The sequence below is a fragment of the Gavia stellata genome, chromosome 30, assembly GCF_030936135.1.
Source record: "Gavia stellata isolate bGavSte3 chromosome 30, bGavSte3.hap2, whole genome shotgun sequence".
Classification (NCBI taxonomy): domain Eukaryota; kingdom Metazoa; phylum Chordata; class Aves; order Gaviiformes; family Gaviidae; genus Gavia; species Gavia stellata.
In genome coordinates this window covers 6,332,563-6,360,062 of record NC_082623.1, presented here as the reverse complement: position 1 = coordinate 6,360,062, position 27,500 = coordinate 6,332,563, and the positions used below count along the sequence as shown (strand labels likewise).

Genomic DNA, 27,500 nt, shown 5'->3' with positions numbered 1-27,500 from the left:
TTCTCTCCCAGGTGAGGCAGCTGCATGTTAAAAGCCAGGAGAGGAGAGAGCCAGTGCTCAGAGGGCTCTTGCGGTTGCAGATCGGCTGCCGGCTGGCGTGGGGGGAGAGAGCCCTCGCTGTGAGCCAGGGACACACGGGACACCGCGGGGACTGGGGACGGTGCTCCTGCTCACGCAGGGAAGAGGGCAGGTGAGGTTTCTGGCTGCTGGGGGTGTGCTGGCAGCTCTGCCTCCCCTGGGCTCTCCTGCAGGGCTTCCCCGGGGAGACACTTATTCTGCAGCCTTTTTTTATGGGTTTCTTCTTTTCTTAGAACAAGACTTTGGGGCATTGCATGCGCTGGTGAGTTTTGATCTGGAATTGATTCTGGAAACGCAGGGTAAAGGGTGGGGCTGGAGAGCAGAAAGTGGAGCGTGCCTGGGAAGAGGTGGCTGTGGGGGTGTGTATGGGGGATGTGTGTGCACGTTCGTTAGGGCATCGTTTCTAGCCGTGCATTGCGACCTGGCATCGGCGCCAGCTCCCTGCCTGCCGCGGATTGCGGTGCTGGGGGCTGCGGCTTTTCGATGGCCCCGGGGAGCTGGATGGTCAGAAATTACAGCTCTGCTGAGAGCGAGGTGCCGTGCTGGTACCTGTGGTTCATCTCAGCAATAATATAAAGATCGGAAGATAGTGTTCGGGGAAGAGGGCAATCTCTTATACACTTTAAGAGAATCTTGTGCATGCTTCATGAGTTAGACAAAAAGCTGTGATTCCTTGTACACTAAAAACAAATACAATCTGAGCATCTGATTGTCCTCTTCATTATTCTTGATTTTTCACCCATGTTATTCTGTTGTAGATCAATTTAAAATTATCTCCCTGTAAACTGAGAAGGAATGTGAAGGACCTGGACCCAGCTTTAGACTGGCATTTTCTGCTCACTCTCACTCATGCTGCAAATCCTTCCCTAGGTGTGTCCTTGGCGGAATGGAGTCTCGCTGCCAGCTTTGGCCATGGGCATTATTTGTCCTCCTGGGTAAGGCTCACCATACAGTGTTTCTGAAAGGTTATGGGGGAAGCTGACTAAATGGAAGCGCTGCTAACATAAGCTATGTATTAGTAGCAGTATTGTGGCAGCAGCTGGGAGACCGGTATTTGATAATAGTGCTGGTGTCTGGCAAAAGGCTGCTCTCTGTCCTGAGCAACCGGCTATAGGGCTGGCTATATGGGTAAACAGGGGACACCAAACAGGGCTGTTCAGTATGATGGGCAGGGAACTGAGCATCCCTGCAGCCCAAACACTGGGGTCATGGCAACAAAGAGTTTCAGAAATAACTGTTAATACAAAGCATTTTAAAAGTGCCCTTTTCTTATTAAAATACAGGCAATTCAGGGGCAAAATACCTTTGTCCTTTTTGGCACACATGTTTGTAGGTCTGTCCCAAGCATGACAGTAGTTGGTCTGTTGTAGAAAACAGCAGACGTGCTGGTCGATGTCTGTGTGCCACCCTGACCCAAGCCCAAGCCCTGTTTTCCTGTTGTTCCAGCTGCCCCGCGGCTGCTGGGCGCACAGCGAGCCTGCTCCCAGGGAGCCTGCTACCCCCCCGCCGGAGACCTGCTGCTGGGGCGAGCCCGTCGCCTGAGAGCCTCCTCCACCTGTGGCCTCGCCAAGCCCGAGACGTACTGCACGCCCCATGGAGAGGTACCTTCGCCTCCTCCCTCCGCGCTCCTACACCTCCCGTAGGGATGCTAATGCCTTCACCCGTCCTCTCCTTCCCACCGTTTGCAGGGATGTGTTTAACCTGGTTCAGTTCCCCCTTCCAACCGTGCTGTGTCATTGCACCATCTGTGGTGTCCCCTCCAGCCCTTCTCGACCCTCCCCGTCGTCGAGAAGAGGAGATGAGCACGAACGCGGTGGCAGGGAAAGGGCAGCAAAGCTCTGGCGTGAAGCATTGGAGGCATAACGGAAGCTTTTGCGTCCAAAATATCCCGAGCCTTCCTATCCCTGGACTTTTTAGTTCTAAACTAAACTCATATTTCACTTGTCAAAAACGGGAACATTTCAGGTCTTTCACAAAGACTTGGAAAAGCTTCTGAACCGAACAACTGTTTTCAATTACGCTGGTTGTGCGGGGGCCGGAGATTGTGCTTGGGAGGATAACGTTTCAGCCAGCTGCGGATTCCCAGGCTCCAAAGCTGCCACCAAATCCGAGTTTAAGGCTAAGTCTGCCTGAGCACAGAGCTGAAAACCCCGGGGAGTGATGTCCCTGGTGGGAGCTTCCGAAAGCCTTTCTGTCGGTCTGGCAAGGTTAACCCCGTAACTGCCGTGGGAGGAGCTCAAAAGGGAGCGGGTTCAAAGCAGAACAGGCAAAAAGGGTCTTGGAAGAGATGCTTGAGAGGAAAGGAGATGGCAGACTGTGGTGAGGCAGTGTTTTCTACAGTGAAATCCAGCTGGAGTGAGTCAGCATTCTTCTGGTTTGAACTCCCCTTCAGGTTGAAGGCTGAGATGTGGCAGTGAGTGCGCGAGTTGCAGAGCCGGGGCTCTCGCTGGGCTGGAGAGATTCCCACTCCTCTGTGGGCTCGGGGGTGGCTGGGAGCTGTTGGCTGGTGCGAACCTGGGGCAGCTCCCTGGCCCGCACGGGTACGAGCATCACGTCCTGCTGGGAGCTGGGCTGGCTGCAGCATCTGCCCTTTGTCAGGTCGTTTTCCAGGCTGACAGTTGTGGTCAGGCATTTCCTCCGTTCAGGCTCCCACTCCCTTTTGTCGGAGCTGTTTTGCTGCTGCCAGGGAGCAGGGCTGCCTGCTCGCCTCCCCAGCAAGCCCCCGCTGCTTCTCAAGGGTGCTGTGGCACACGGACAGGAAAAAAAGCAAGCAATTATTTCTGCTCTGGCTTAGGTTTTTTTCTTCTTGATTTCTGTTTATTCTTGAGGAAAATTGTACATAAATGTACTTCTAAAATCTTCACTGAACATTGGCTTTTGACAGTGGCTTTTGCTTGAAGAGGAGGCTTGTACTATGGGAAGCGAGTGTCTGCAAAACCTTGATAAAGCTGGTCGTCCTAAGACCAGCTGGAGTGGGCTCGTTATTCCCTTTGCCTGACCTCGAGAGATCACTCTGAAAGGCCTTCGGTTGTGATCATCTGCATCACTTGTAATCTCCAAAGTGGGGCCTGGGTGTCTCTCTGATGGCTGTGGTATACCTCGAGCAGAAATGATCCGTTCGGTGCAGAATTAGCAAGTGAGGTCTCGTGGCGGTACTGCGGAGGAAGGCAGACAGCAAGATTGCAGCAGTCTTCTCTTGTCTTCAAGTCCCTAAACTATTCAGTTTTCATATTCCTTATACCTTGCCTTACAAGTATCAGGGTTAAAAGAGATGTGGAACAATTAACACTGATATGTTAAGTTGGATTCTCCAGTTCTTGCTTTGGGAATGGGGTCTTCGCTTCCTTACTGCCTACATACGTGATCCTTTCCTATACTGAAATGAGAGATGCATTGTTACTGCTAGCAAATTCCTCAAAGACCCTTATTACCCTTATTCTGTTCTGTAGCTGTAACGGCTAATGGGAGTTATGAGTATACGAGGTCTTATCTTTGCAGGAGAAATCCCTGTGCGATGAGCATTTCCTAATTTTCTCCTCCTTTTTTCTACTTCCCTAATTTAGGCAAAAATTAATCCCCTGAACTCAATTTTCCTATTCCCATCCCATAAAAAGTAAGCACACTTAATTTATTGACTCATGACTTTTTTTTCGTTACAAGTCTTGCTCTTGTTTTGTTGCCAAATAGGTACAGATTTGGAGCCTGTGCTGCAATCTCAGCAGAGGGCATGGGATGAGGGGTTGCTCTCGCCGGCTGCCGGTGCCCTCGTGCCAGCTGGCGGGCACACGCTGTCTGGCCCCGCCGCCAGCCCACGCTGGCCCCAGGGTCCTCTTTCGCAATTCCGGTCGGTCATTCGCTGTGGGCATCGATTTCAGCCTCTGCTCCATTGTCTGCTCCGGCTCCAAATCCCTCTAACCTTTATACTTTGCACTGCTGATTGCTCCATTCCTTGGCTGTAGGCTCAGTCTGGTGAAATCCAGGAGGGACGCTCAGCGTTGCCATTTATAGCGCAGGGGACTGCAGCGATGATTAGAAAAGTGGTGGGGGGTGGAAACCAGGCAGACCAATGGTCTGGCTTGGAAATCACTTAGTGCTTGGGAAATGGCTGTTCGAGTCAGCAGGGAAAGTAAAAGCAAGAGGGAAACTGAAAATAAAATAGAAAAATAAGTGAGCCTGGATTTGGGATTGTAAAGGCGCCGATGTGTGTGGAAAGACGCGTTGACTGAGGTGTGATTCAAGGCCCAGTTAACCCGTCTCTTTATTTAAATGCTAAGGGTAGCGCTTTGGTAGGAATATGGAGTAGGTCACGCTGCCTCGCTCCAGCCAAGGGAAGGCATGGTGTTGTTTCCACGCGGATTAGCAGGTTCCCAGTCCCCTTGTCTGGCCGGGCCCTTCCGAGTGGCAGCACGAGGGCTGTGCACACCTTCAGCTCTTGGCTTCGTGGTACCCTTGCCATGGTGTCTTCGCACCCAGCAAGATTAACGCTTCTCTGGAGGGAGGGCATTTCTTTCCTCCAGGCTTGTGCAATGCTTTCGGCTTAAAGATGTATTCAGAACTGGAAAATAGCTACAGACTTTTCTGGTTGTTTTATTAATTTAGAAGAGTACCCCAAACACCCTGCACATCACTGTGAAATCTTTTGCCAAAGAAAAGGCAAGAGAGGAATGAAGCTGGGTGTCCTGGCTCTTGTGCTGCTGCTCTGTTTCCTGCATCCTACAGACGAACAGTTTGTGTGTGGCGACTACGTGGGTCCTCACGCCCTGACCCTGGGAGACTTTGGGTATTAAAATGTTGTTTGCATAAGGTCAAGGACCAAGATTTGCTGTCTGCTTTTCGTGGGCACTTGGTAGATATGAGCAATGAAGGGTGGGAAGTCACCTTTATCACCCCTTGTGTCGTCGTGGCATGGGGTCATCCGGGTAGGAATCAAGAGGAGAGGTACCAGAGAAGCGTAATCCCTAAATGAGTTAGCGGGAGGCGAGCGTGAGCCCGTTGGGCAGGAGAGCTCCCGGCGTGGCAGCGGATTGCTGCTCCTGCTGATGGATGGTCGCAGCTGCCTGGCAGGGGTTGGTCTGCAGCATCTCTCCCTGTGGTGTCTCAGCACTGAGTCGTCTTCGGCTGTTTCCAAAAATACAGGCCAATGTCTGCAAAAGAGAATACGTGCAAGGCTAATGCTTCTGTCTGCCTTGTTGCTACCGTCTGACGGTTACATCTGCTTGCCCACCTGCATGAGTCGGTCAGGGAGCTCGGTACTGATCCAAAACACGCTGCCTGCTGGGTGCTACAGCGGGCCCTAGGCATGTTGGAACAGGGGAGAACACGCTGAAAAGCCACAGTGCCTCCCAGCTCATTTGCTTTCCAGACCCACGTCATCAGTCAAACTCAAGTCTTTTACACAGAAAAATGCATCCACAAAATCGTGAAATAATTGTGGTCGGATGGAACCGCAGGAGATCCAACCCCGTGCTCAAAGCAGGGCCTCTAGTTTTGAGTATTGCTTCATAATGTCGAGGGTTGGCACCAAATAATTTGTATTCCAGACCTGTTGAAGGTAATACAGGGCTGCCCTGTGCTTATCTCATCTTATTCTGGTATTCAGACACACCCTGCTCTTTGCTGCAGGGATACGTCCCTACCCGTAGTGAATGTGCAGAAGAAAAAGCCTATTTCCCATTATTTTTTTTTCTCCTCCCCCTCCCTCCTCTGTATCTTCTTCTGCCACACGACTGCAAATTGACACATATGCTGGGAGACATCACGTCATTCCCTCGCAGACATGTTGCAGAGGCAACAGGACCCCGGCGATGCGTGCGGGGTGTGGAGATAGGCTGGTGCAGTATGGGTTTTGCAGGCTGTCGTCCTGGCAGATTTTAAATGAAGTTTCGCTGAGGGGAGATGATGTGAGAACAGACGGGGTGAGGAAAACAGGCACCCACATGCTTGCTTTTTAAGCAAGAGAAATGAAGTTCATTTCCTTAAACCCCGTAGCTAGGGTGTTTGTCCAGCTTGTGTCTTCTCCCCCATCTCTGCTCTCGCCTCTGAATTTGGGGGTCAGTGGCAAAACCAAGCTGAGGGTCAGAGCTCTCTATTTGTGTTTTGAGCATAACCTCAGAGCTCACTTCCCGGTGTCGCTTCTGACTGGCCCAGCAAGGCTGTGATGTCAGATGTTACGGCTAAGAGATACACCTATGTTTCAAAATTGAAGCACAGGCCAGATAAGCAAATACCAATTGCTCACTGAAAAGTGTAACCATGCTGATATAACCATGTTTTCCCAAGGAAAACGTACAGAGTACTTCACAGGCAAGACGAGCCCTGCTGCGTGAGCCTGGCGTAGCGATGTCCTACAGCTAGTGTTAACAGGGAATGAAAATGGGTTGGAATAGAGAATTGTGTAACTTGGCTTTAACAGGTGCCTTTGTTCCTAGGGTAATTCATTCTTGCTGCCCACCCTATTTCTTAATAACCCTCAATCTCTCTGTCTACGTATAAATTCCCACTGTCTTCCAGATTCCCCAAATAAACTTGGAACAGTAATTACTGTTCCTATACAATATTAATTGTGCAAGACCACGCAAGGCTCTCATATGGGAGGCTGCGTGCCAGGAGCCCGACTGACACAGTGCCTCTCACTGACACGGAGCTGGCTTGAACGCAGGACCATCAAAGTCTCCGCAGCTATGAAAGGTCTTCATTTCATGACTGGAGAGAAGCAGCTTCCCATTTTTGCTGATGAATAACTTCAGCTTATTTTGGGTTGTGCACCTATGCCAGGAGGTTTTATTTCAAGGGCTCTCTACTCATATTAAAATGGCAGCCAGAGCTACTTAAAATACTTTGGTCTGAGTCCATCAGCTTAAAAACGTTCGCAGTTTTCTGCCCCTGTGTGAGCGGGGAAGCCTGGGAGGCTGAACAGCAACTGCTTCGCAAGGTCAGGGCAGGAGGAGAGCAGCCGAAACCCGCAGCAGAGCTGCGGAGAGGGCATGGGCGAGAGCAGGGTCTGCACCCGTGTCCCTGCACCCACCAGGTGCACGATGTGATATATGCGCGTTTTTACAGTACCTGGTCGTTCTTCTGCATGGATTTCCCCCTGCCATTTATTTCTAAAACATGAAGATGTTTATTCTCGACACGCTAGCTTTTCCTCTAAAACGACTGCCTTCTGAATTACCTGTCAAAAGGCTGGAAGGAATTTCCTTTAATCTCTGAACCTCCACAACCTCTATCTTGGGTGACTCTTAAGAGTAGCTTGGAGGCACAGAGGGGCAGTTAGTGGTTTCCACGTAGACCTACAACTCCTTCTGCCTTCCTATAGGCCTTTTCAGCCCCGCATCCCGCACCTACTCAGACACGTACGGATTCTCTCTTGCTGCCGCAGCGCACGGGCTGGGGCCTTTGGTGCCTGGCAGGGAGGGGACGACGTGCTGGAGAGGCAGGGCTGGGGCTGCCCAGGGGTCGGTGACCCAGCTTAAACCGTGACCGCTTCCTTTCCGATTGTCACGTACTCCCGCAGCCCTGGGCTATTCCTGGCAAGCCCAGCTCTGAGGGATCTGCTGAGGCCGTTGCTATGCTGGAGAGAAAAGAAGAGGAGAGCTGGGGAAAGGTGTGTGCTTGGTGAATCACCCCTCAGCCCGGCACTGGACTGTCATTTTTGGTAATTCCCTCTGTGCCGAGGAACTTTGAGACACATAGTCACAGTCAGTAATAGCAAATCCTCCTGGTGTGCAATAGAGGGGTTTCACAATTTGCTCCACGGTCGTGAAATGAGTTTTACTTCCAGTGTTAATTTTAGCCTTAATGAAAAAGCTGGGAGGGAGGGGGTGCGGGGAAGGAAAAAAATAGGCAAAGATTTTTGCACGGAGCACAGTCCCCGGGCTGCCTGGGGGGGGTCTGTCTGGCACAGGCAGTTTATGCTTCATTTTTACTTAGCGCCGCATTTTAAGTGTGGTTGCAGCTCCGTTGCCAACATCGCCTTGTAGCTACTAGAAGGCACTTGTGTCTCTGGCTGTATGAATGGTCTAATAAGTATTCCTGAATCACTCCTAATGAATAATTTAGCTGAGATTAACCTTTCCCCTTGCAGAAAGCCTTCCTTCTCCCTTTGCTAATCACAGTCAGAACTGTTGTGAAGTTTAATCGTTATTAGGAATTGTTCACTAGGTTATTTCTGTGGATAATTCCTGTAGCTTCCTGACAATTTGCTGCTAGTAGTCATTATCTGAAATGAGTTCTTCTGCCTGGACCTGATTATATTCTTTCTGATTCTTGCTGGCAGAGCCAGGAGGACTTGGTAGAGCCAGGGAAATTGCATGATTATATACTTTGAATTATCTGTTTGCTTACTCTGCAATATTGTTATAAATATTGTAGTTAGCTAAGCCCTGTTCTGGGATATTTATAGACAGAGAACATAAAGACTGTGGAAAATATTATGGAAACAGATCAGTTTTAAGTGAGGCTCTCTCCTTAATATATGCCCAACTGCTGAAAGGTTCCCAGGTCCGGGGGCAGAGCAGAGTCAGGTCTGGGCTTTGTTAGGATCTAAACCCAACCCGTGGTCTGAGCTCACACCTCTCTGCTGCTGCCCGGCCACCTCGCCGTGTGCTGTCCGCTGCCGGGGCGTCAGCACGGCCATGGGCTGGGAGAACTGCCGGGCAGCTTTGCGTCTGCTGTGGTACCCGTCAGTGCTTTCTGTTCAAAGCCAGCCTAAGCCTTGTGTGGTTTTGTGTGAGAGCAAGCAAAATGTAACTCTGGACAAAGTTTTCCATGAATTTTTCTTTAAATTAAAAAAAAAAGAGGTAGTTCTTATGAAGCTGAGTCCTTTTTTGTAGATATGAGAGACCTGGCTGACTTAGGTGAGCCTGTTTCAGGAGTAAGGAAATATGTGTAAACTGTGAATTAATCCTTTAAAGGGGAAACCAGAAATCTCGGTGCCACCGTGCCCCCCCAGCCACCAGCTCCTGCTGCCTTTCCGAGGCACAGATCTCTCCCGACCCCAGCTCATGTGTAGGGTCGTGTTTGGGTTGGAATCTGCTCATTTGTTTAAGTATCAGATGGGGAGATTTTAGCACGGAGGTGGATATAAAGTGCTTCTTGTCATTTGTCACCCGATGTCTCTGCTCCGCCACTGAAAGCTGATCTCATCACTGGGGTCCCAAACATGCCCACGCCTCTGCTGTCACTTTATGCCAGCCTTCCCAGCGGGGTATCTCGTTGCCTTGCCGGCGTCAGCTGTTAGACCCTGTGCCAGACGCACTCCCCTGCTCTCCCGCAAATCCGCTCCCCTCCCAGGACGACCCTTCTGAACTGTCCTGCCCCATGTCACCGAGGCCAGCGCCTGCCATCACTGGCAAACACTGTTCTCAAACTTCCCCAATTTCTCGGGCTTTGGGATGTGTCAGCGTGAAGTGTGTGTCCCACTGCTCCATGTGGGAGGCTACTTTACTGCTTGGGCCACTGACAACTTCAGTTTCTAGTTGAAATGTTTCACATCACTCTTGCTTTTTGGGACAGCGTTACCTGCAGCCCCTTGCGTTCGCTCCGCTCTGAGCATGGCTGGTACCGAGCGCTTCGGATGGGCCCTCCCCATGTTCCCCGTGGGATGCTGCTGTGGGCTCTGTCATCATCTGCTATTTTAACAACCCCCTGGGACCTGCCCTTCCCCACCTTGGCCTCATCTCGGTGTCTCCCCACCGTTTTGCAGTGGTCCTCGCCCACCCTGTGCCCGCCTCTTCTCTTGGCCCGTGTCCGGACCTTCCCCGCTCACCGTCTCTTGCTCAATCTCCTTCCTGCTGCTTTCTACACATTTCTGAGCCTACTCATGTGCCGCACGCGCCCAGCAGCCCCATGTTAGTGGCCGCACGGAGCGTTGCTTGGTTAGTCAAAATTTGGGTATTTGTTTGCTCCTCCGGGACCCTGTTTTTTCCCGTCTCCGCGTTCCCCATGCTACAGCTCTGTTTGCTCCTTGAATTACTTGCTCAAGTGAAGGGCTGAACTTTGAGCCGCTCGACTTCCCACCCGCTTACTTCTCACCCGCTGAGCTGTTTGCTCCCGCTCCGCTCCCAGGGGAGAGCACAGGGGGGCTGAGCATCGCCCGGGGCTTTTGGGTGCGAGAGAAAGGCCTTTCTGTTCACCCAAACAAACAGCCCCTGGCTGTGTGGAAAAGGCAAACTGGTCCTGAAAAGCTGTAAAGAGCTTTCTATCAAGTGGTGTCATTGTGGAAAACAGGAGGTTTGCTTAAAAAAAGGCAGTTTTGATGGTTTGCCAAAAATGTGTTTTAGTCGAAAGCATTTTGGTTTTAGTTTTCAGTCCATAAAACCATGAGTTGCTGTTTTTAATGGGGTGTGAAAGGGACCACTTGAGTCCTGCATATCATTAGCCTCATGGATCGCGGTTCTTCAGATCTCTGATAAACCAGTTTTACTGATGCCATTTGTTCCTCGGCCAGTCCGCGCTGCACTTGAGCCCCTCTCCTCCGGGGTCTGCGGTGGGGTCTTTCCCTCCGGCCGAGCCGGGACGGTCGCTTCCACCCACCCTTTCTCTTCCAGTGGAGCATGAGATGCTGCAGGTGCGACTCGCGGCTGCCGCACGCCTACAACGGCCACCGCGTGGAGAACGTCCTGTCCTCCGCCGGCCACTCGCGCTGGTGGCAGTCCCAGAGCGGTGAGTACTGGCTGGGCGCGCTGGGCCCCCCCCGGACACTGCAGCTGCGGGTCCCTGGCGATAAATGGCATGAGGGGAAGAGGAGAAGGTGTTGAATTCAATAGGTTGGAAAGAAAGAAGGAAATAAATGGCTTGGCTCAGGCAGCTAAGCAGTTTATTTTCCTGAAGTCTGCAGTCTGCACCTCTGAAGCTGCCTCTCTGTGCCCGCAGGCATCGGGCGCGTCTCTTTGCAGCTGGACCTGGACCAGACATTCCAGCTCAGCAGCATCCTGCTTCACTTCAGGGTTCGTGTGCATCATCCCTGCTCCCGAGGTTGTCACAGATGACAGCGGATGGGCCCCGCTGGATGTGGGGATCTCAGCGCGCAGCTCCCTCTGGGCTCCCAATAGGAAGCACTCCGGGGATCCTGCCATTTTCCCTGTTTGCATGACCTTTCCCCTGGGTGTTTGGGAGGAGCAGAGCAGGGCGGTGGGTTCCCATCCCATGACTGTCTGCCAAAAAGCCTCCTTGGTGCAGACCCATACTTTGTGGCTGCGAGTGTGGGGCTGCAGCAGGGCTGGCTGAGGGAATGGGGGGGACCCAGAAGTTGTTGGTAACCTGCAGTGGAGGGGGTTGCTCCAGCAGCCTGCAGAGACCTGAGCCTGGAGGGAGGAGGAGGACAGGCATCCCCAGGCCCCGGGGTGGGAGCCGGCTGGCGTGCGCCGCGTTAAAGATGTGCTTCTGTCCCCGCTCTGCAGTCGCTGCTGCCCGCTGCAATGCTGATTGAGCGCTCCACCGACTTCGGCAAGACCTGGGAGGTGTACCAGTACCTGGCCTCCGACTGCGCCGCCGCCTTCCCCCATGTCCCCCGGGGCTCCCCCGAGAGCTGGCAGGATGCTCGGTGCCAGACGCTGCAGGGGTACCCTTTGCACGGGGGCAAGGTGGGTTTTGTGGCAGGGGCTCCCACACGTGCCCGTTCCGCCCGCTGTGACCCTGGGTTTGGGGTGGGTGGCCTGCGCAACGCTGCAGAAACACGTAGTGGCCTGGAAATATTTACACGTATTACACCTGGTGAGGGATGGAGTCCGTGGACACCCAGCACTGCTGAAGGAGTCCTCAGGAGGATTCTCGCTCCTCTGGGAGGAAAGCCCTCCCTGCTTTGTGACAAGCAAGGTGTTAAGCTGGTCTTCCTGCAAAATCCTCTGCAACTCTGCAGCCTTTTCGCTGTGTTAAATGATGTTCTGCAGAGGCAGGTCCAGAGCATGCACTGCCCAGAGCATGAGAGGAATGCACCTTGTGTTTCCTGCTTTTTAACTTATTTTTTTTTCCTTCTCAGGTGAAATTCAGTGTCCAAGACCTGGCGTCTACCGTCGCTACCTCTTACAGCCAGACCATCGATAGTAAGTGAACGGCCTCTTTTATATCTGAGAAAGGGAGAGGGTGATGACGCATCTCATGGTTCTTCCTACATGTGATGGAGAGCACTGAGCTGGGGTAACCCCGCAGGGGAGCAGGTCCTCAGCAAACAAGGCCTCGAGATGCATGTTTGACTGCCGCCCCGGGCCTCCGGTGTGTCAAGGAGCAGCGTTTGGTCTTTGTTGATGACTCAGCCGCTGCTCCACGTGCCGATGCATCTGCCTCTCTTGCTCCGAGCCCTTCACGCAAATGGCAGTGCACTTCTGCAGCCGGTGCCTGCTGCCCCTCACACCTCTCCTCGGTCCCCAACAGAGCTGGGGCAGTTCACCAACCTGAGGATCAACTTCACTGAGCTCCCCCACATTGTGCGCCAGGGCTACCACTCACCCAGCACCTTCTACGCCGTGACGGAGATGCGGGTGCTGGGGAGCTGCTTCTGCCACGGACATGCCGACCGCTGCACCCCTTTGGAAGACCTGCACGCCGCGGTGAGTTTTGGGGCACAGTGAAAAGCCTAAAGATGAGCTCTGGGGTATCAGACCACTCCTGAACCCCCGTGGGAGCATTGGGCTCCACCACGTTGCCCAGGAGTGCTCCTCAGGAGTCCTTGGCCACCAGTGGTGGGGTGTGGGAGTCTTTTTTCTCCCTGGCCAGAGGCTGCTTGTAACTGGGGGAAACGATGCCCCGTTTTGCCTGCAGCAATGGGATGGTGGCTGTGAGACAGCAGCCTGTGGTACCCTCACATGCACCCCCTTTTTGTGTCAGGAAGAAAGTGGAGGGGCTTTATAATGAGTTATGAAGCTCAGTAGCTGTGGGATGTCATGTTCTGGGGGAACTGCTCCTGCCAGCACAGGGTCTCTTGGCTGGGTGGGGATGCACAGGAGGTTTCAGCAGGCTCCTTCATGCCCAGGAGGATTTGCTGGCATAGGTTATTAGCTGTTGTGGGATTTTCTTGTCCCCAGCTTATGCTTGTCCACTTTGCCTTGAGAGTGGTTGTCCTTGGGTAGATGGTAGAGGTGGTGGGGATCGCCCTGTCGCTGCAGGGGAGGACCAGCCTGTCCCTGGTGCTGCAGCAGTGCTGTCTGGGCACTGGAGCTTCATCTCTGAGCAGGGAATGGGGGCTGCGCGGGAGCGGGCCAGGCATGTGCCAGAAAGGCATCAGGAGGATGAAGCTCTGAACTGAGCAGCTATCATCCAGGAAGGGGTAAAGCGTTGTCTCTGCAGCAGGTCCACGGGCACTGCATGTGTCAGCACAACACCGCTGGTCCCAACTGCGATCGCTGCGCCGCCCTCTACAACGACCGGCCGTGGGCACCCGCAGCAGATGACGATCCCCACGAGTGCCAGAGTACGGCGAGTGCCTTTCCCCTCTCCTCTTCCTAAGGCCTTTCCTAAATCCTCCCCAGCCATGAGCAACAGGAGTGGGAGTGAGCTCCGAGACCTTTTACCGGGACACTTTGCAGGGCTGGATGTTAACATGGACATCTCTGCAAAAGGCACCCCTGACACGTTTGCACGCTGGGCTTTGCTCTGCGAGGCTGTGGCCGGGCAGTGCCCAGGCTCATGGGCTGCACCAGCGCTTGGCCACGCTGTCCGGCTGGTGCCAGCTCGGTTAGCGGGTGTCACCGTGTCACGGAGGGGACTCGGGCACCCTCTAGTGCTGGAGCTGCCGCTGCTGGAGGGGTTTGGACGGTTGCAGCACTAGTTGGGCTGTTTTGTTGGGGTTTTTTTAGGGTGCAACTGCAACGGTCACTCAGCCTCGTGCCACTTCGACCCGGAGCTGTACCGCGCCAGCGGAGGGGTGAGCGGGGGCGTCTGTGACAACTGCCAGCACAACACTGAAGGCAACAACTGTGAGCGCTGCAAAACTAACTATTTTCGCAACCAGCGGCAAGATCTCGCCCATCCCGAAGCCTGTCTGCGTGAGTGCCCTGTTACCCTGCTGTAGCACCTTCCCCAGACCCCCCCATCCGTCCCTCACGCCCCTCAGCAATGCCGTTTCTTGCACGTTTCCAGCCTGCGAGTGCGACCCGGACGGCACTGTGCCGGGCTCCATCTGCGACCCGCTGACAGGGCGCTGCGTCTGCAAGGAGAATGTGCAAGGGGATCGCTGCCACCTCTGCAAACCAGGGTTTGCCCAGCTGGCCAATGCCAACCCCATGGGGTGCCGCGGTGAGTACACCCCAAAACAGCCCCTGCTTCCCAGGGTGCTCCCACCTCACCTCTGCACTCAGCATCCTCTGTGGGTCTGAAAGAAATGCAGGTGCCAGCCAGCTTTCATTTAGGGTTTCCAAGCCAAAGCCTGTTTTGCAAAGGCTTATAAACCTCCTTGCTTAGTCTCTGGCCTGTCTCAGGTACAATTTGGCAAAAAGCACAGGGAAAGCAGAGTTTGGGGCGTGTGTAGGACTGTATTCCTTTCCTGAGTGCCTCCCTGGGTGCGCAGGGCTTGGGATGCCGGAGGCGATGCCGTGCGGGTGAGTGAGAGCAGCCGTGGCTCGGGTCAGTGTTGCGCGTGGGGCTGGGCTGGAGGGATGCTGAGTCCTGCTGCGGTGCTTGAGGGGGCAGCGCATTGCTAAAGTAGGGGTGCAGGTCCTTTGTGCTGAGCTCAGGTATGAAGGGAGAGACAGGAGAGCTCGTCTTTGGGTGGCTGCAGGGTGCTTTGGTGGACCTGGCTTTGTGGGAAGCCGGCCTGGTGCTCTGGACCCATTTTTAATATGACAAACCCCTCCCTGTTTCAGGATGCACCTGCAATGTGCTGGGAACTCGGCAGGACATGCCCTGCGACGACGAGACGGGGAAGTGCTTCTGCCTGCCCAATGTGGTGGGGAATGACTGCGACCAGTGTGCGGCTGAGCACTGGGAGATGGGGAGCGGCCGGGGCTGCCGGCCCTGCAGCTGCCACCCGCACGGCTCCCGCAGCCCCCACTGCAACCAGGTACCGCCCAGCCCACCCTGAGCATCCTCAGGGCAGATTCAGCGTTTTCAGCAATATTTCTTTTTCATTTCCCTGCTTTCTTTCTCTCATCCACCTGCAAGCTTGCTCTCTTTTTTTCCTTTCCCACCTCTGCAAACGCTGCTGTGAGGGGCTGCCCGGGGGCAGCCGGGGGTCGAGCTGCACAGCCGAGAGTGCCACTGCCAACGGAGCCGTGTCCCCGCTGGGCAGCACCGCACCGGGGATCGCTCAGAGCACCAAAACCACCTGTTGGGTGGCTCTGTTGTCCCACCCCGTCCGTGGGAGCCTCCACAAAAGGGCCGTGCATTCCCTAGCACATCCTGCTTTTATTTTCCTTTTCCTATTTCCTAGGAAACACTATGACAGGCTATTCAGGAAAATGAAAGAAGGTGGTAATCATCAAGACAGGATTAAGCTATTTTAAAAGGCCTGATATTTAGTAAGGAAGTCCTAATAAGAGATCTTCACGCAGGCGAAGCAAGTTACTTATCCTCATTTGTCGATGAAAAGCATGTGTGTCACTTCAGGCTTAAAAGACAACCGGGAAAATTAAAGTTAAATGTGAAAAAAAACCCCCATGACAAATTCTAAGAGCCAAAGGTAGGTCCCAAACGAGCTCAGTGCAGGGAGGAGACCTGAGATGGCAAACCAGCTGCTTGTGGGCAATTCCTTTGTCTTTGAAGCAAAGCTTAGAACTCTGCTTTGCAACGCCTGGGCTGTTTGGAGACTGTTCGCATCGCTGCGGCTGAGTCTGCAGCCCGGCAGGAGCAGTGCGGGCACGTCCTGGGGCACAGGCTGAGTAGAGAAGATTGTCCGTGTGCTGGCTTTGCAGTCGAGGCAGGGCTTTCCCAGGAAAGCGCCCAGAGCTGGGTCTTCCTGATGTACTTCTCTTTCCTCAGTTCACAGGACAGTGTCCGTGCAGAGAAGGCTTCACGGGACGGACGTGCTCTGTCATGCAGGAGCAGGTTTGCCCAGATAGGCGCTACGGAGACATCCGTGTAGGGTGCACAGGTAGGGAGCATCCATTTCATTTTGGCTTGGAGTTGCTTAGCACCGTGAAATCATGGATTACCTGGGAAGGAGTACCTGACATCAGTGTTTCCCATGCTATTTTGCAAGAGAAATTTCCTCTCTGGAACAGCTTCCTAGTTAATCCCTGTTGCTCTCCCCCATGTCCAGGCATCCACCAGTTCCCTCCCAGCAGCCTTGGGTGAGCCCCTCGGCTGTGCCGCTCGGGCCCTGCAGGGTCAGGGGCTGGGTGAGCGACTGGGCTTGGGGGCTCTTCCCGTTCCTCTGCCCGTGCCGCCTCCTTCCCAGATGCTGCGGGGGCTGATGGCTGGGGCTGGACTTCAGATTGTGTTGGCAATCCCATTAACAGGGTCTGATTTTTTTTTTTTTTTGTGTGTGTGTATATATGTGTGTATATAGATAAAAAAATATTCATTTCCCCCCCCCCTTTCAGTGGGCTTCACCTCTGTATCTTTCCACTTTTCCATCCCCCAGAGTGTGACTGTGACTTCCAGGGCACAGAGGACGTGGGGTGCGACAAGACCACAGGCCAATGCCTCTGCCGCCCGGGTGTCACAGGCCCCCGCTGCGACCAGTGCCAGCGGGGCCACTGCAGCACCTACCCCGGCTGCGAGCTGTGCCACCCCTGCTTCCGCGCCTATGATGGGGACATCCAGCGCCTGCGCCTGCGGCAGGCCGGCCTCAGCAACTCCACCTCGCGGCTGCCCCTTGGGAGCGGGGGGTCCCGCTTCGGCCCCCGCCTCTCGCAGGCGGAGGGTAACGTGCAGCAGGCGCAGGGCATCCTCCGCCGCTCTCCCGCGATGGAGCAGGGCCTGGCCCAGATGGGCACCACGCTCGCTGCGATCAGGTGAGGGACAGATGCTGCTAACGGGGTGCGTCCCCTAGCTGGGAGGGGATGCTGGCTTTTTTCTGTGTGCTCCCTCCACTTGTCACACTGAGCCACTTGTACGTGTTCAGCTTAGTTTCTGTAACTTGCTCCGTTTGTGCAGTGACCAGGGATGCAAGAGAGCAGTGCTTCCATGCGTGCCCATCCTGTGTGAAATGTTGCAAAGGCAGGAGGCTGGCGGACAGGCTCCGGGCGGTCGGCGTCTTGCCCGGTCTCTGCATGGGCATGGCCCTGCGAGCTGTAGCCCAGTGCCGCTCTCTGCCACCTCTGCAAACCTGCGAGGCCATGGCATGTCCTTGGCCATCAGCTCTCTGGGCTCAAAGTGTCTCCTCACCGGCTGTTGGCAGCATCCCAGCACGAGAGCACCCCGCTCTCTGTCTGTGGGTGCTTTGCTCTCTACTTGAATTCACATTTTCTGTTTGTTCTCTGCCAGGAAGCAGATCCAGGGTATAAATCCTGACCTTCGTTTTCTGGATGAGACTGCCTCTCTGTCGAGGGAGCTCGAAACCCTCAACAGCAGCTTGCTTATCACTAACACCCAGTATCAGAGCAAGAAGACCCAGTTTGAAACCAGCCGCAGCACAGATCTGTCAGGTACAGTGCTGCAGCTGTAATATCTCTTAATTTGCAGCCGTTAATTTACCTCAACGTGACTGTGCCTGGTGGTTTCCCACTGGCCGGGTGGATGAGATGGAGTTTTTAACTTGCTGTCAGCTTAGGAACAGTGAATGCATCTTCCCTCCCCAGCGCGAGGGGCGCATTCTACCCAGCCTCTGGTCCCTGGCCCAGGATTTTACACTATCGGGTTATTTGCTCCAGTGTTTTGGGGTCTCGTGGCTTGCTCTGCGGGCACCACGTTCCTGTCCCCCAGCCAGCACAAACTCCACTGCCGGGGCGCAGCAGGAGCGGTGGGAAGGGGGGAGCCTCGCTGGGAGCGTGTCACCGAACCCGGGAGGAAGCTGAGATAATGAAGGTTGTGCACAGATGGAAGGGATGGAGGGGTGGGGAAGAGAGCCAGGCAGCTGTCAGGCGCTTAGAAGAGCTAATTAAGCCCTGTGATGATGCTGGTGGTAGGCTGCCGTTATATCCCTGCTACAGTTAATTCTCTCCAAGTGTCTCATTGCTGCCTCCCCCTCGTCGCTGCAGCTCAGGGCTCGGCCGGGGACGTGCGAGCGGTGGCGAGCGGCCGCTGCCTGGGCAGGTTCGCTCTGCACCTCGCCGTCTGAGCAGGGCTTAGAGGTCCGTGTCCTTCCAGGCTGTGGTGGTGGAGGGGAGCCGGGGAAGGGCTCTCAAAGAGCCCTGTCCTGCCCCGCCAAAGCCCTTCTGGGCTGCACGGAGCAAAGCACAGGATCAGCGTGCGCATGTCACCTTGCTTTAGTTCTGTTTTGATCTTTTAGCCCCAACCCAGAGTTCACTCCGTCATGAAAGCTCTGTAGCTCATTGAAGGAATGGCTGAAAGGCATTTGGAAATAAAAGGAGCTTTTTTATTGTGCTGTAGTGACTAATCACTCTGGCTGTGTCCCCCTCCTCTCTGCACACATCCACTCGCAGGCTATAGTCAATGCCTTTGTTTAGGCAGCTATGCTGCATTTATGAGTCACGGAGGCATTTGTGTCATTTATTGGTTTTATTCCTGCAGGAGCCTTCAAGACAATCAGATCTGCTTACCAGACATCCACCAATGCCAGCAGCCTCATTGCCGGCGCTTCCGGACTGCTGGCTGAGTCCCGGGAAAGCCGAAGGAACGCCGCGGGGCTGGAGGGGGGGCTTGCGGAGTCCACCTCCAAGCTGCTGACCCTGAAGGGCGAGATAGCCTCATCTCCCAACCTGACCCCTGTCATAAATAAGGTGAAGATACAAAGTGCTTTTATGACTTCCCCACTGTGCACATGTAGTTTTCAGGAGGGCCCTGTAGTGCTCAGGAGGCAGAAGCTTCATCCTGCAGTCATGCATCTTGGCTCAAAGAGGCCAGCATGGTATGAGACAAAGTCTCTGTCCCGAGAGACTCGTAAATGCCATCCAAGCAACCTGCTGCTTTGGGACATCAGTGGAGAATTGCCTGAGTGTCCCTTGCCTGGGGATCACAGATGCCGAAGCATTGCCCGCCACCCCCTCCCAAGCATGCACTTTTTCCTCCAAGGACTCTCTCATGTGTCAGTTCTTGTATCTCAAAGACCCACTTAATTTCTGGATGAGGTTTCTTTTATTTCTCCTTCGCTGCTTTGTTATTGCCATGGAGATCCATTTCGGTGTCTCCTAATGCACGGTTGCTGTGGAGACCACCAACCTCCCCTCTCTGCTTTTCAGGGCAGCAACACATTCCCAAGCGACCAGCCTGTGCTGGTGCTTGCAGTGGCTCTGGGTTTGCATGTGCCCCTGCTGCTGTGCACTCTTTCATGGGTGGTAACTCTAGAAGATGCCACGCAACCAAAACCACTGATGTCCAGACAAGAGGGCAGGGTCTCCTCATCCCATTCTGTCTTCCAAAGCAAACGGCACAGGTTGGACAGGGTTCCCCTGCCGTGAGGGGAAGAGTTGCTGTCCTGAGAGTAAATGAGATGTTTGCTCCATGCAGACATGCTCTGTTACTCTTTGTGAGCTGCTGGGGTGTAGCTCCTGCTTTGCTCTCGTTTATGCTCCAGCTTGGGGTGGTGAGGAGATGCAGATCTTGCGTTGCTGTCTCAGGTGTGGGCACTCAGCGCTGCCGTACACGTGCGTAGCTCTGGCTGCCCTTCTCTGACACAGTCAGGCTCTCTGGTCATTTGGGCTGTGCCGCTCGCATCGCTGTCAGCCCCAATGGGGAGGGCTGGCTCCGTCCCGGTTCCTGTGCAGAGCCCTGCAGCACGAGCACAGCAAGTTCTCCGGCTCCCTTGGCAAGGGTCTGTCGAAACTTTAGCCCCTGTGATGTGCTGGTTTGCCTTGCCGAGGGCACTGAGGTCTCGCCAGCAAGGCGAGTGCCCTCGCTGCCTCACCGCGCTCTCCCTCTCCAGATCTGCGGTGGATTCCGAGTGGAGACGTGCACTCCTGCCCGCTGCGAGGGGCTGCTCTGCCCGCGAGACAACAGCACTGTTTGTGGGGCCGGCCGCCCCTGCCGCGGCATCTTCCCGCTGTCGAGCGGGGCCCTCGCCACGGCCGGGGAAGCCGCCAGGGAGTTCCGCAGCCTGAGCGCCCGGCTCCGGGAGACGGCGCAGCTGGTGAGTGCGGGCAGCGCTGCCTGTCCCGCGGCCGAGCCCTGCGCTCGGTCCTTTGGTGTCAAGCAGCAGAGCCTGGGGGGACAGCTGTGGAGAGGGTGAGCTGTGATAAATACCCAATGGCAAACTCTGTTTGAGACTTGATCATTTGGGCAGCTTCAGAAATTCAGGAATTTTTGAGTGGGAGACTCCCTGCTACGTGCGTGGGTCCTGCCTCCCCCCGGTGCAGGAGCTGCAGAGCTGGAGGCACGTGAGCGGCTCTGGAAATGTCACGAGGAAGCCTGTCCTCCTCCTGGTTTGGGATTAGTATGGCAGAAGGGGTGGGGATGTGGAAACCTCTCTGATTCCGCAGGTGTATCTGCTCTAACATTTGATGCCATCTACTAGAACGTGTGTGTTAGTGCTGTGGCAGCTTCTTTCTGTGGCCTCTCGGCTGCTTGCAAAGATAAAGTGAGTTTTCAAAATCCATTTCAAAGGTGTTTAAAAAGTCAAACAGTACTGCCCCTGTTTGAGAGCTTCCTTTGCAACTCCAGTCCTCAGTCTTTAACATTTACAATCCTTTAAAGCAGTGGCGTATTAAGAATGGGGAATAGCATAGTTTCAAAGTGCCTTGCCCAGTCCGCTCAGAGTTGAGGTAGGGCTGCTGGGATTCCAGGTCAAGAAGGAATGGCTCCATCAGGATATTGTTGTTTGCAGATTGAAATGACAGAGATGTCTGCAAATCAGATTCAAAGCAATACACGACGGCTTGTGGACCAGATGAGCGTAACAAGGACCCAGATAGAAGGAGATGTCCGGCGCATCCAGCAGTTCATCCAGCAAGTGCGAAACTTCTTGTCAGGTAGTGCTCTGCAAGCTGTAAAGTACGTCTGTGCAGGTTGACTTGTGCACAGAAAACACTCATTTTTGCAGGGATATGATATGTGAGAGTACAGTACAAGGGAGTCGGCTGAATAGCTCACCCCAGTTAAGCTCTTGGATATCCAGTTTATCTGCACATGGGTATTTACATAGCAAAGGTAATGAACACCCTTTGAGACGGCAAGGCAGACTTGGATAGTGTGTTCTTAAAAATGGAGAAGGCATTTTAGCAGTACAAAAGTCTGTGATTTTGTCAGGAGTTGCAGCTGGGCCAGCTCACTTGTTCAGGCTTGACCGTGCTGTTCAGATCGACCCAAATTAATCCTGGCTGTTTTATCTGTGTCGACTTCCCTGGGATGTCACTGGGGCACACCCTGCCTGCTTCCTTCTGGGGACATTTGGGGGCCATCTGTGAGGTCCGTGGGGCAGGAGGTACTGCACCGCCTTGACCTTCTGTGCGCAGGGCTTCATGGAGGGGTCTTGCAACATCCCCCCATGAACTGCTCGCAAATATTACCTCTAAAACAATGAACTGAATTAACGCAAGTGGAAAGCTGTGGAGGAGGCAGTCTTTTGTCTGTAGCATGGCCAACAGTTTGCTTTGGGTCCCGCTCTCTGCCGCAGAGCCTTGTGCCATCTCTGGGGCTCGAGGACAAGCCCATCCCCATGGCTGGTGCTCTCTGGGGATTTGCAGTCGGCATTGACCCCATGCAGAGAAGTTTGCCGGCAACGCTCACTGACCAGAGATAAACAGACAACTCTTCTCTGGAGCAGACTCTTAATCAGATGAAAATTCCTTGTTGCCCTATAAACCAATGGGATGACTTATTGTTCGCAGACAGATTGTAATAACATAATGAGCCTCACGAGCATTAGCTGAATAAGAAAATCAGGTCATTTGGTGCTGCCTGGTGTTAATGATGAGTGAAGATATTTCTGAGCTAATCGCTGGGCTAATGTCCCTTGGGCTCTGCCTGCTTCTGATTCCTCAGATTTATTAACTTTCATTTATGAAATTAAAAAAGGCTTGTCTTGAAACACAACCTCATCTGCTCGGTGAGGTCTACCTGACTTTGCTCTGGGCTTAGCCATGGTGTGCTTGTTGCCAAATTAAAGGTATCATTTCAGTCCTTTCCTGAAAGTTTTGCTGATGCGAATGAGAAGTACATTCAATTCAAGGGGATTAATTCAGGGTGGATCCTGGCAGCTGTCTGAAATGAAGAGACTGCGTGTGTGAGAGCACGCACGGCTGGATGTCTGCCCTCATCCTCCTTTGCGTTTGCACTCCCACCTTTCCCCTCTCCTGTTTCTGACGCTGTCCGTCTGTTTGCTCTGCAGACAAGGACACGGACCCTGCCATTATCCAGGAAATCAGTGAGTCTGTTCTCTCCCTACGTCTCCCCACGGATGCTGCCGCAGTCTTGAGGAAAATGACTGAGATTCAAAATTTGGCGACTAAGCTGCAGTGCCCCGAGAGCATACTTGCCCAGACTGCCGAGGATATCGCCAAGGCCAAGCAGCTTCAGCAGCAGGCGGAACAAGCCAGGTCGGTTGGGGCTCAAGGGCTTTCGGCAGCTGAGGGTCACTCAGCCGGAGTGAAGGTGCTGGTTCCCAGCTGGGCTGCAGTCTCGCTCTGCTGGAGCTGGACTGGCTTGCACAAGCTGAAGTTTTAGCCCGGGATCTTCTATGTCCATACAGTGCATCAAAGAATGAGTCTGCAATCTCTGCAGGCACCTCCCAGGTGCCCCAATACAAATAAGAAATCTGGCTGCCAAGAATAGATCCTGTTACAGATACTAGAACAAGAAGGTCTTTACCAAAAGTAATGGAAGCTTTTCTCTGCCTCTTGAGTCCCTGTGATGGGAGATGACAGGGTTGCTCTGGTATTACTTGATATTGGTGACCTACGTCCTAATTGCACAAGAGGGCATGAGGAGATTAAATGGGCTATTTGTTTTCTGGGTGAAAGTTGGGAGGATTATCCCATGGTCCCTTAGAAAGCAATTACAGATTGTCCTTGCAAATTTGGAGCATCTACTTTGTCACATGTTGACTTGCAGCAATATCCCAGCAAGAAGGTTAGTGGGATAAGTATGTAAACTCCTTGATAGCGTCTGACACCTGCTTAACCTGCTGGAAGCGATGAGACAAGGGAGTCTGGCTTTCAGCAGGGAGCTCTGTTGCCCAACCTGAATAGTCCCACTGCAAGCAGAGAAGTATTCATTGAAACTGGTTCAGTGGTTATTGCTTTCCCTTCGATACATTTTCTTGCACCACTTACAAAATAAATGTTTCTAACTAGTTTAAAGGAAGGTGTTTCTCTTCCCTTCTCAGTTTGTCTCCTCTGCTTGGGGGTAAGAAAATGGAAGTAACACTTCTCTTGGAAGGAAAGCTGCTGGAGTGCAGTGTGCCCAGATATGTGGGTTTGTGGCTTTTGGGGGAGGGAGATTGCAACCTTCCCAGTAACAATCCTGTCTCGCTTCTCAAGCTTCCTTATTTTGCCTCTGCAACCTTGACTTCCAGTCCATGCAATTATCTACACTCACTGCTGGCCGTTTCCCACATTTCCCCAGGAACCGGGCGAATGCCGTGGAGGGTAATGTGGAAGAGGTGGTTGGGAACCTGCGACGAGCAAACACAGTGCTCTTGGAGGCCCGGGGTGCTATCAGGGGCTCTGGATCTTCCCTTCGGTTCATCCAGGAGCGCGTTGATGAAGTAAGTGATGTGCGGTGACTTCCCAATAACGATACTGTGCCCTGCTCACCACTCCTTTTGAAACTTCCCTGCTTGGTAGAGTCCAGCACCAGTGCAGCTGGGAAATGGGATCTGGTGAAGATTTTGCTGTAAAAAAAAAATCTCTTTTCTGCTGTGCCTCACTTGCGTGCTTCTCCAAACTCCAGTCACGGTCCCTGCCAGAGTCCCCTGAGACGAGCCCCGGGGATGCAGTGCTCAGCTGCGCAGGGAGCAGTCCCCGCTCCCTGCCGAAAGCCCACTTCTGCGATACATCCCTCAGGCAGTGTAGCTGGTCCCTGCACAGAGGAAAAAAACATTAGGAATGGGGTTTGGATGCAATTTTCTTCTTAACGTGGAGCACTCTGCTTTTAGATCGAGGCTGTTCTTGGGCCAGCCGCGAATAACGTGAAGTCCATTGCGGGCCAGCTGGACGGGCTGATGGAGAGGCTCTCGCAGCTGCAGCGCGGCGCGGACCAGAACCGTCTGCGGGCCACCGACGCGCAGCAGACGGCCGGGGAGGCGGGCGAGCAGGCCAGGAGCGCGCAGCAGGTACCGGGCTCCGGCACATCGCCGGCCAGGGCTGTCACAGCTGGGCTCCGCTTCCCCACTGTTGTTAGACAGCAAAGCCAGCTGTGTCCCGGCATGATTTTGGATGAGGCGAGGAGGCTTTCCTGTTCAGGCCACAGCTCGTGCGTTGTCGTGTCACTTCTTATTAATCTGATGCAGTATCCCGCTGCTGAAGTTTTCCAGGACCTTTCTCAATTCGAATGCTTTTTGCTGGAAGCTTATCCCTGCTGTATCTCCCGCCTGAGGCAGAGTAGCCCATACAGCTGTCAGTCAGCATCTCTTGAGCGCATCACAAACTGTTACTCATTTGCATAATAACATCATGGCAAAGCTCTAGTGCAGTATCCATTTAATATTTAAAATGGATTCAACATTGGAAAATCCCCTTTCTCCCAGTCTATTTGCTTGTTCCTACGTGCACTGTTTATTTGCTTTTCCACAGGCTTTTGAACAAGTGAAACAAATGTACGCTGAGCTGAAGAGAAGGATGGAGCAGAGCCCGGCTCTGGGAGAGCAGGGCAGCAGGGTGCAAAGCATAGACCTGGAGGCACAGGCTTTGTTTGAGGAAACTTTGGACATGATGGTCAGGATGGAAAGTAAGACTCTTTGTGAACTCAGAGTGATAATCTCACACACTGGGGAAGGGCTTTTGATTCCCAGAGGGGTGAGGGAAAGAAACCACGAGGAAAACAACATACTTCTGGCAGTGAGGTGGTGCATCTGCTGGGGCCATGCCAGTAAATTTAGAGTTTGCAAGGGAACGTGGGTGGCCGCAGAGGGGATGTCCTGCCTGCGATGCCAGTGTGCCCCCGTTTTCCTCCACACGCTCACTTCCGTTTTTAAGCATTCAAAAGTAATGGCTTTGTTCAGAGCAGTCACGTTGGGGTTTTTTGAGGGGGAGAGGGGGGAACGCAGGAGGAGGAGGCGGCAATATTTGTTTTCCTTGCCCCACCAGAGCTATGCAGGAGGGAGGTGGAGAGTCAGCCCAACCTGCTGGGGAGGGTAATGGCCATGATGCCTTCCTCCTGTCCGATCATCGTGTAACCCTTTCCTGCCCTCTCTCCTCAGCTTTAGAGGTGGAAATTCGGGAAAGCAACAAGGCTCTGATGTCCAAGTCGGCCAGGCTGTCGGGCCTGGAGGAGCGGGTGGGAAGGATCCGGGACACCATCAACAAGCAAGTCGCCTACTATGAGAGCTGCTCCTGAGCGAGCTGCCCGCGCTCCAGCGGCATTGCCTTCCTCCTCTGCAGGCACTGACTTGTGTATTTATTCCCATTTTCCGGCTGGAGTTCGCATGTGCCTAATGTCTCTATTTTTAGCAAATTGACTTTCCGTACCTCTGGGAAATATCTGCACGGAGCCAAAGGAGCAAGCCCCTGGAGAGGGCTAACCGTGGTTGGACTGGCTGAAGCTGCCCGGTGGTTGGAGGAAAAAGGGGGAGAGACGTCAGTCTTCCATTGCAAATAAAAACATCCCCAAAGCTATTATTTCCAGAGGGGTTTATAAACCAAGAAATTATTTCTTTTTCTTATTTTAGCCAATTCAAGCTCTTTCAGCTGAATTTCACTGTTCAAATTAAAACCCTCATGGGGTCTTTTAAAACTTTTTATCTGCACTGCAGTTAATCCTTAAAACTTGCCGTGGCTTCGTACTTCCCTCCTAGTCTTTCTTCAAAGAGCCAGATCCCAGAAATGGAGAATTTTACCTCCATGTCTCTACAACATACCTATATTTATACAAATAAGAGAAATGGGAGCTCATACTCAAAGGTGAAGTCTTGTTTGACTTGTTTCACACAAGGTGAATGTCTTGTTTGACTTTCTGCCACAATCTGCTTATTTACCAAGTAACTCTTTGCCAGAAAAATACCAGAGGGAGCAGGTCTGCAGATGCACGGGGGATGCTTTAGAAGGGGCTTAATAGACCGTTTCCACATCAAATTTCTATGAATAACCAACAGGCACTTTACAAAACAAACCTCAGCTTTATTAAGCAAGTATTTATTGTGCAATTACAGACTTGGAATTTAGACCTTGCTGTGATTATTATCAGAGATATGGAGGTTGCTAGCAGGTTGTCTCTCCTTTTGTAGCTGAAGTGAAAACCGTGTAGCCTGGGCAGCTGGTTAATGCTGAACTTCAGAGTGCCAAAGCCTGGGACTGTCCAAAATCCAAGGAGTGGGTAGGATGCAGACTGTAAAAATAACTGAGCTGCCACTGAGTAAAACTCTGCATGGCTTTGGTTTATAGGATTTGTGTTGTGCAGTGCACTTATTATGCATTGGACAACTAAACACTATACAGAAAACAAAAGCTTATAGCATTGAGCGATGTCGTATGGATAATACACACGGAATATGCTAGCAGTAGCCTCAGACTTTCCCTTGCTACAGTGCTTTCTCCCAGCATTAACGATCCAGAAGCACCCCAAGGTCACTGCATTGACGGATTCCTGGGACTAACGTGCCGCTCATCACCAGTCGGTTGCTGCTCTAAGAGCTGCTGCCCGCCTGCTCCTGGCGGGATGCAGCCTCCTTTCTTGCTTGCACTGTTGATGTCTGGCTTTGAAGTGCAGAAAAGAGTAAAACAGCCCTTCTGTTTCTGCAAGAGAGAGAATTTCAACTGAGGATTGAACTTTGTTTCACTAGACTGCTACCTTCAAAACGTGCTCTCTTAATAAGCAGTAGCATGGGGGTTCGGAACAGCTTAGAACCCTTTGTGCGCCTTACTTACAAAGGGTTATTACATGACTGATCATTGGAATGGACCTTTTTTGGAGCCTATAGCAGATCTTACTTGCATTTGTCTCCTCTATTAATCCTTTGCGTATTACAGTTCTGTTCATAAAATCTTGTCAATAGAGAGCGTCACAAAAGATGATAGGGTGCATCTCACTTTATGTAGCTTTTGTGGAGAACTATGCTAGCGTGTGCTCACCTTTGAGGAATATTCTTTATTGCAGGATCTAATAGCAATGCTTCTTGCTGCTCATATATAATGTGGTGCAAATGATAACAATTTAGTTAGTCCGGAATTTATCGAAGCTACAGTCAAACAGGATGAAGCTTTCATGGTTGTACTCTGCTCACCTACAAAAGGAACATCTCCACGCTCTGCTCTCTGGTAACTTAAACTGACCTGCATGGA

The 27,500-nt window shown here is 53.0% G+C and overlaps 1 protein-coding gene across 1 annotated transcript; it reads left to right on the top strand.

The window, feature by feature from the left end:
• The first annotated feature begins 964 nt into the window (after window positions 1-964).
• Window positions 965-25,560, top strand: LAMB3 (laminin subunit beta 3). Its single transcript, XM_059831229.1, has 22 exons — window positions 965-1,013; window positions 1,525-1,679; window positions 10,626-10,740; window positions 10,951-11,024; window positions 11,478-11,660; window positions 12,056-12,119; window positions 12,448-12,623; window positions 13,363-13,483; window positions 13,869-14,057; window positions 14,152-14,307; window positions 14,874-15,070; window positions 15,988-16,099; window positions 16,592-16,964; window positions 17,437-17,597; window positions 18,643-18,851; window positions 19,994-20,197; window positions 20,891-21,035; window positions 22,394-22,601; window positions 23,629-23,770; window positions 24,161-24,337; window positions 24,798-24,951; window positions 25,424-25,560. The coding sequence occupies exons 1-22, from the start codon at window positions 965-967 to the stop codon at window positions 25,558-25,560; spliced, it is 3,501 nt and encodes a 1,166-aa protein (XP_059687212.1).
• Window positions 25,561-27,500: the final 1,940 nt, after the last annotated feature.

Coding starts and splice junctions, on each gene's coding strand:
- LAMB3 (XM_059831229.1), top strand. CDS start 965: ATGGAGTCTCGCTGCCAGCTTTGGCCATGGGCATTATTTGTCCTCCTG. Junction 16,100..16,591: donor CATCCGTGTAGGGTGCACAG/GTAGGGAGCATC, acceptor TCCATCCCCCAG/AGTGTGACTGTGACTTCCAG. Junction 23,771..24,160: donor TCCAGGAGCGCGTTGATGAA/GTAAGTGATGTG, acceptor CTCTGCTTTTAG/ATCGAGGCTGTTCTTGGGCC.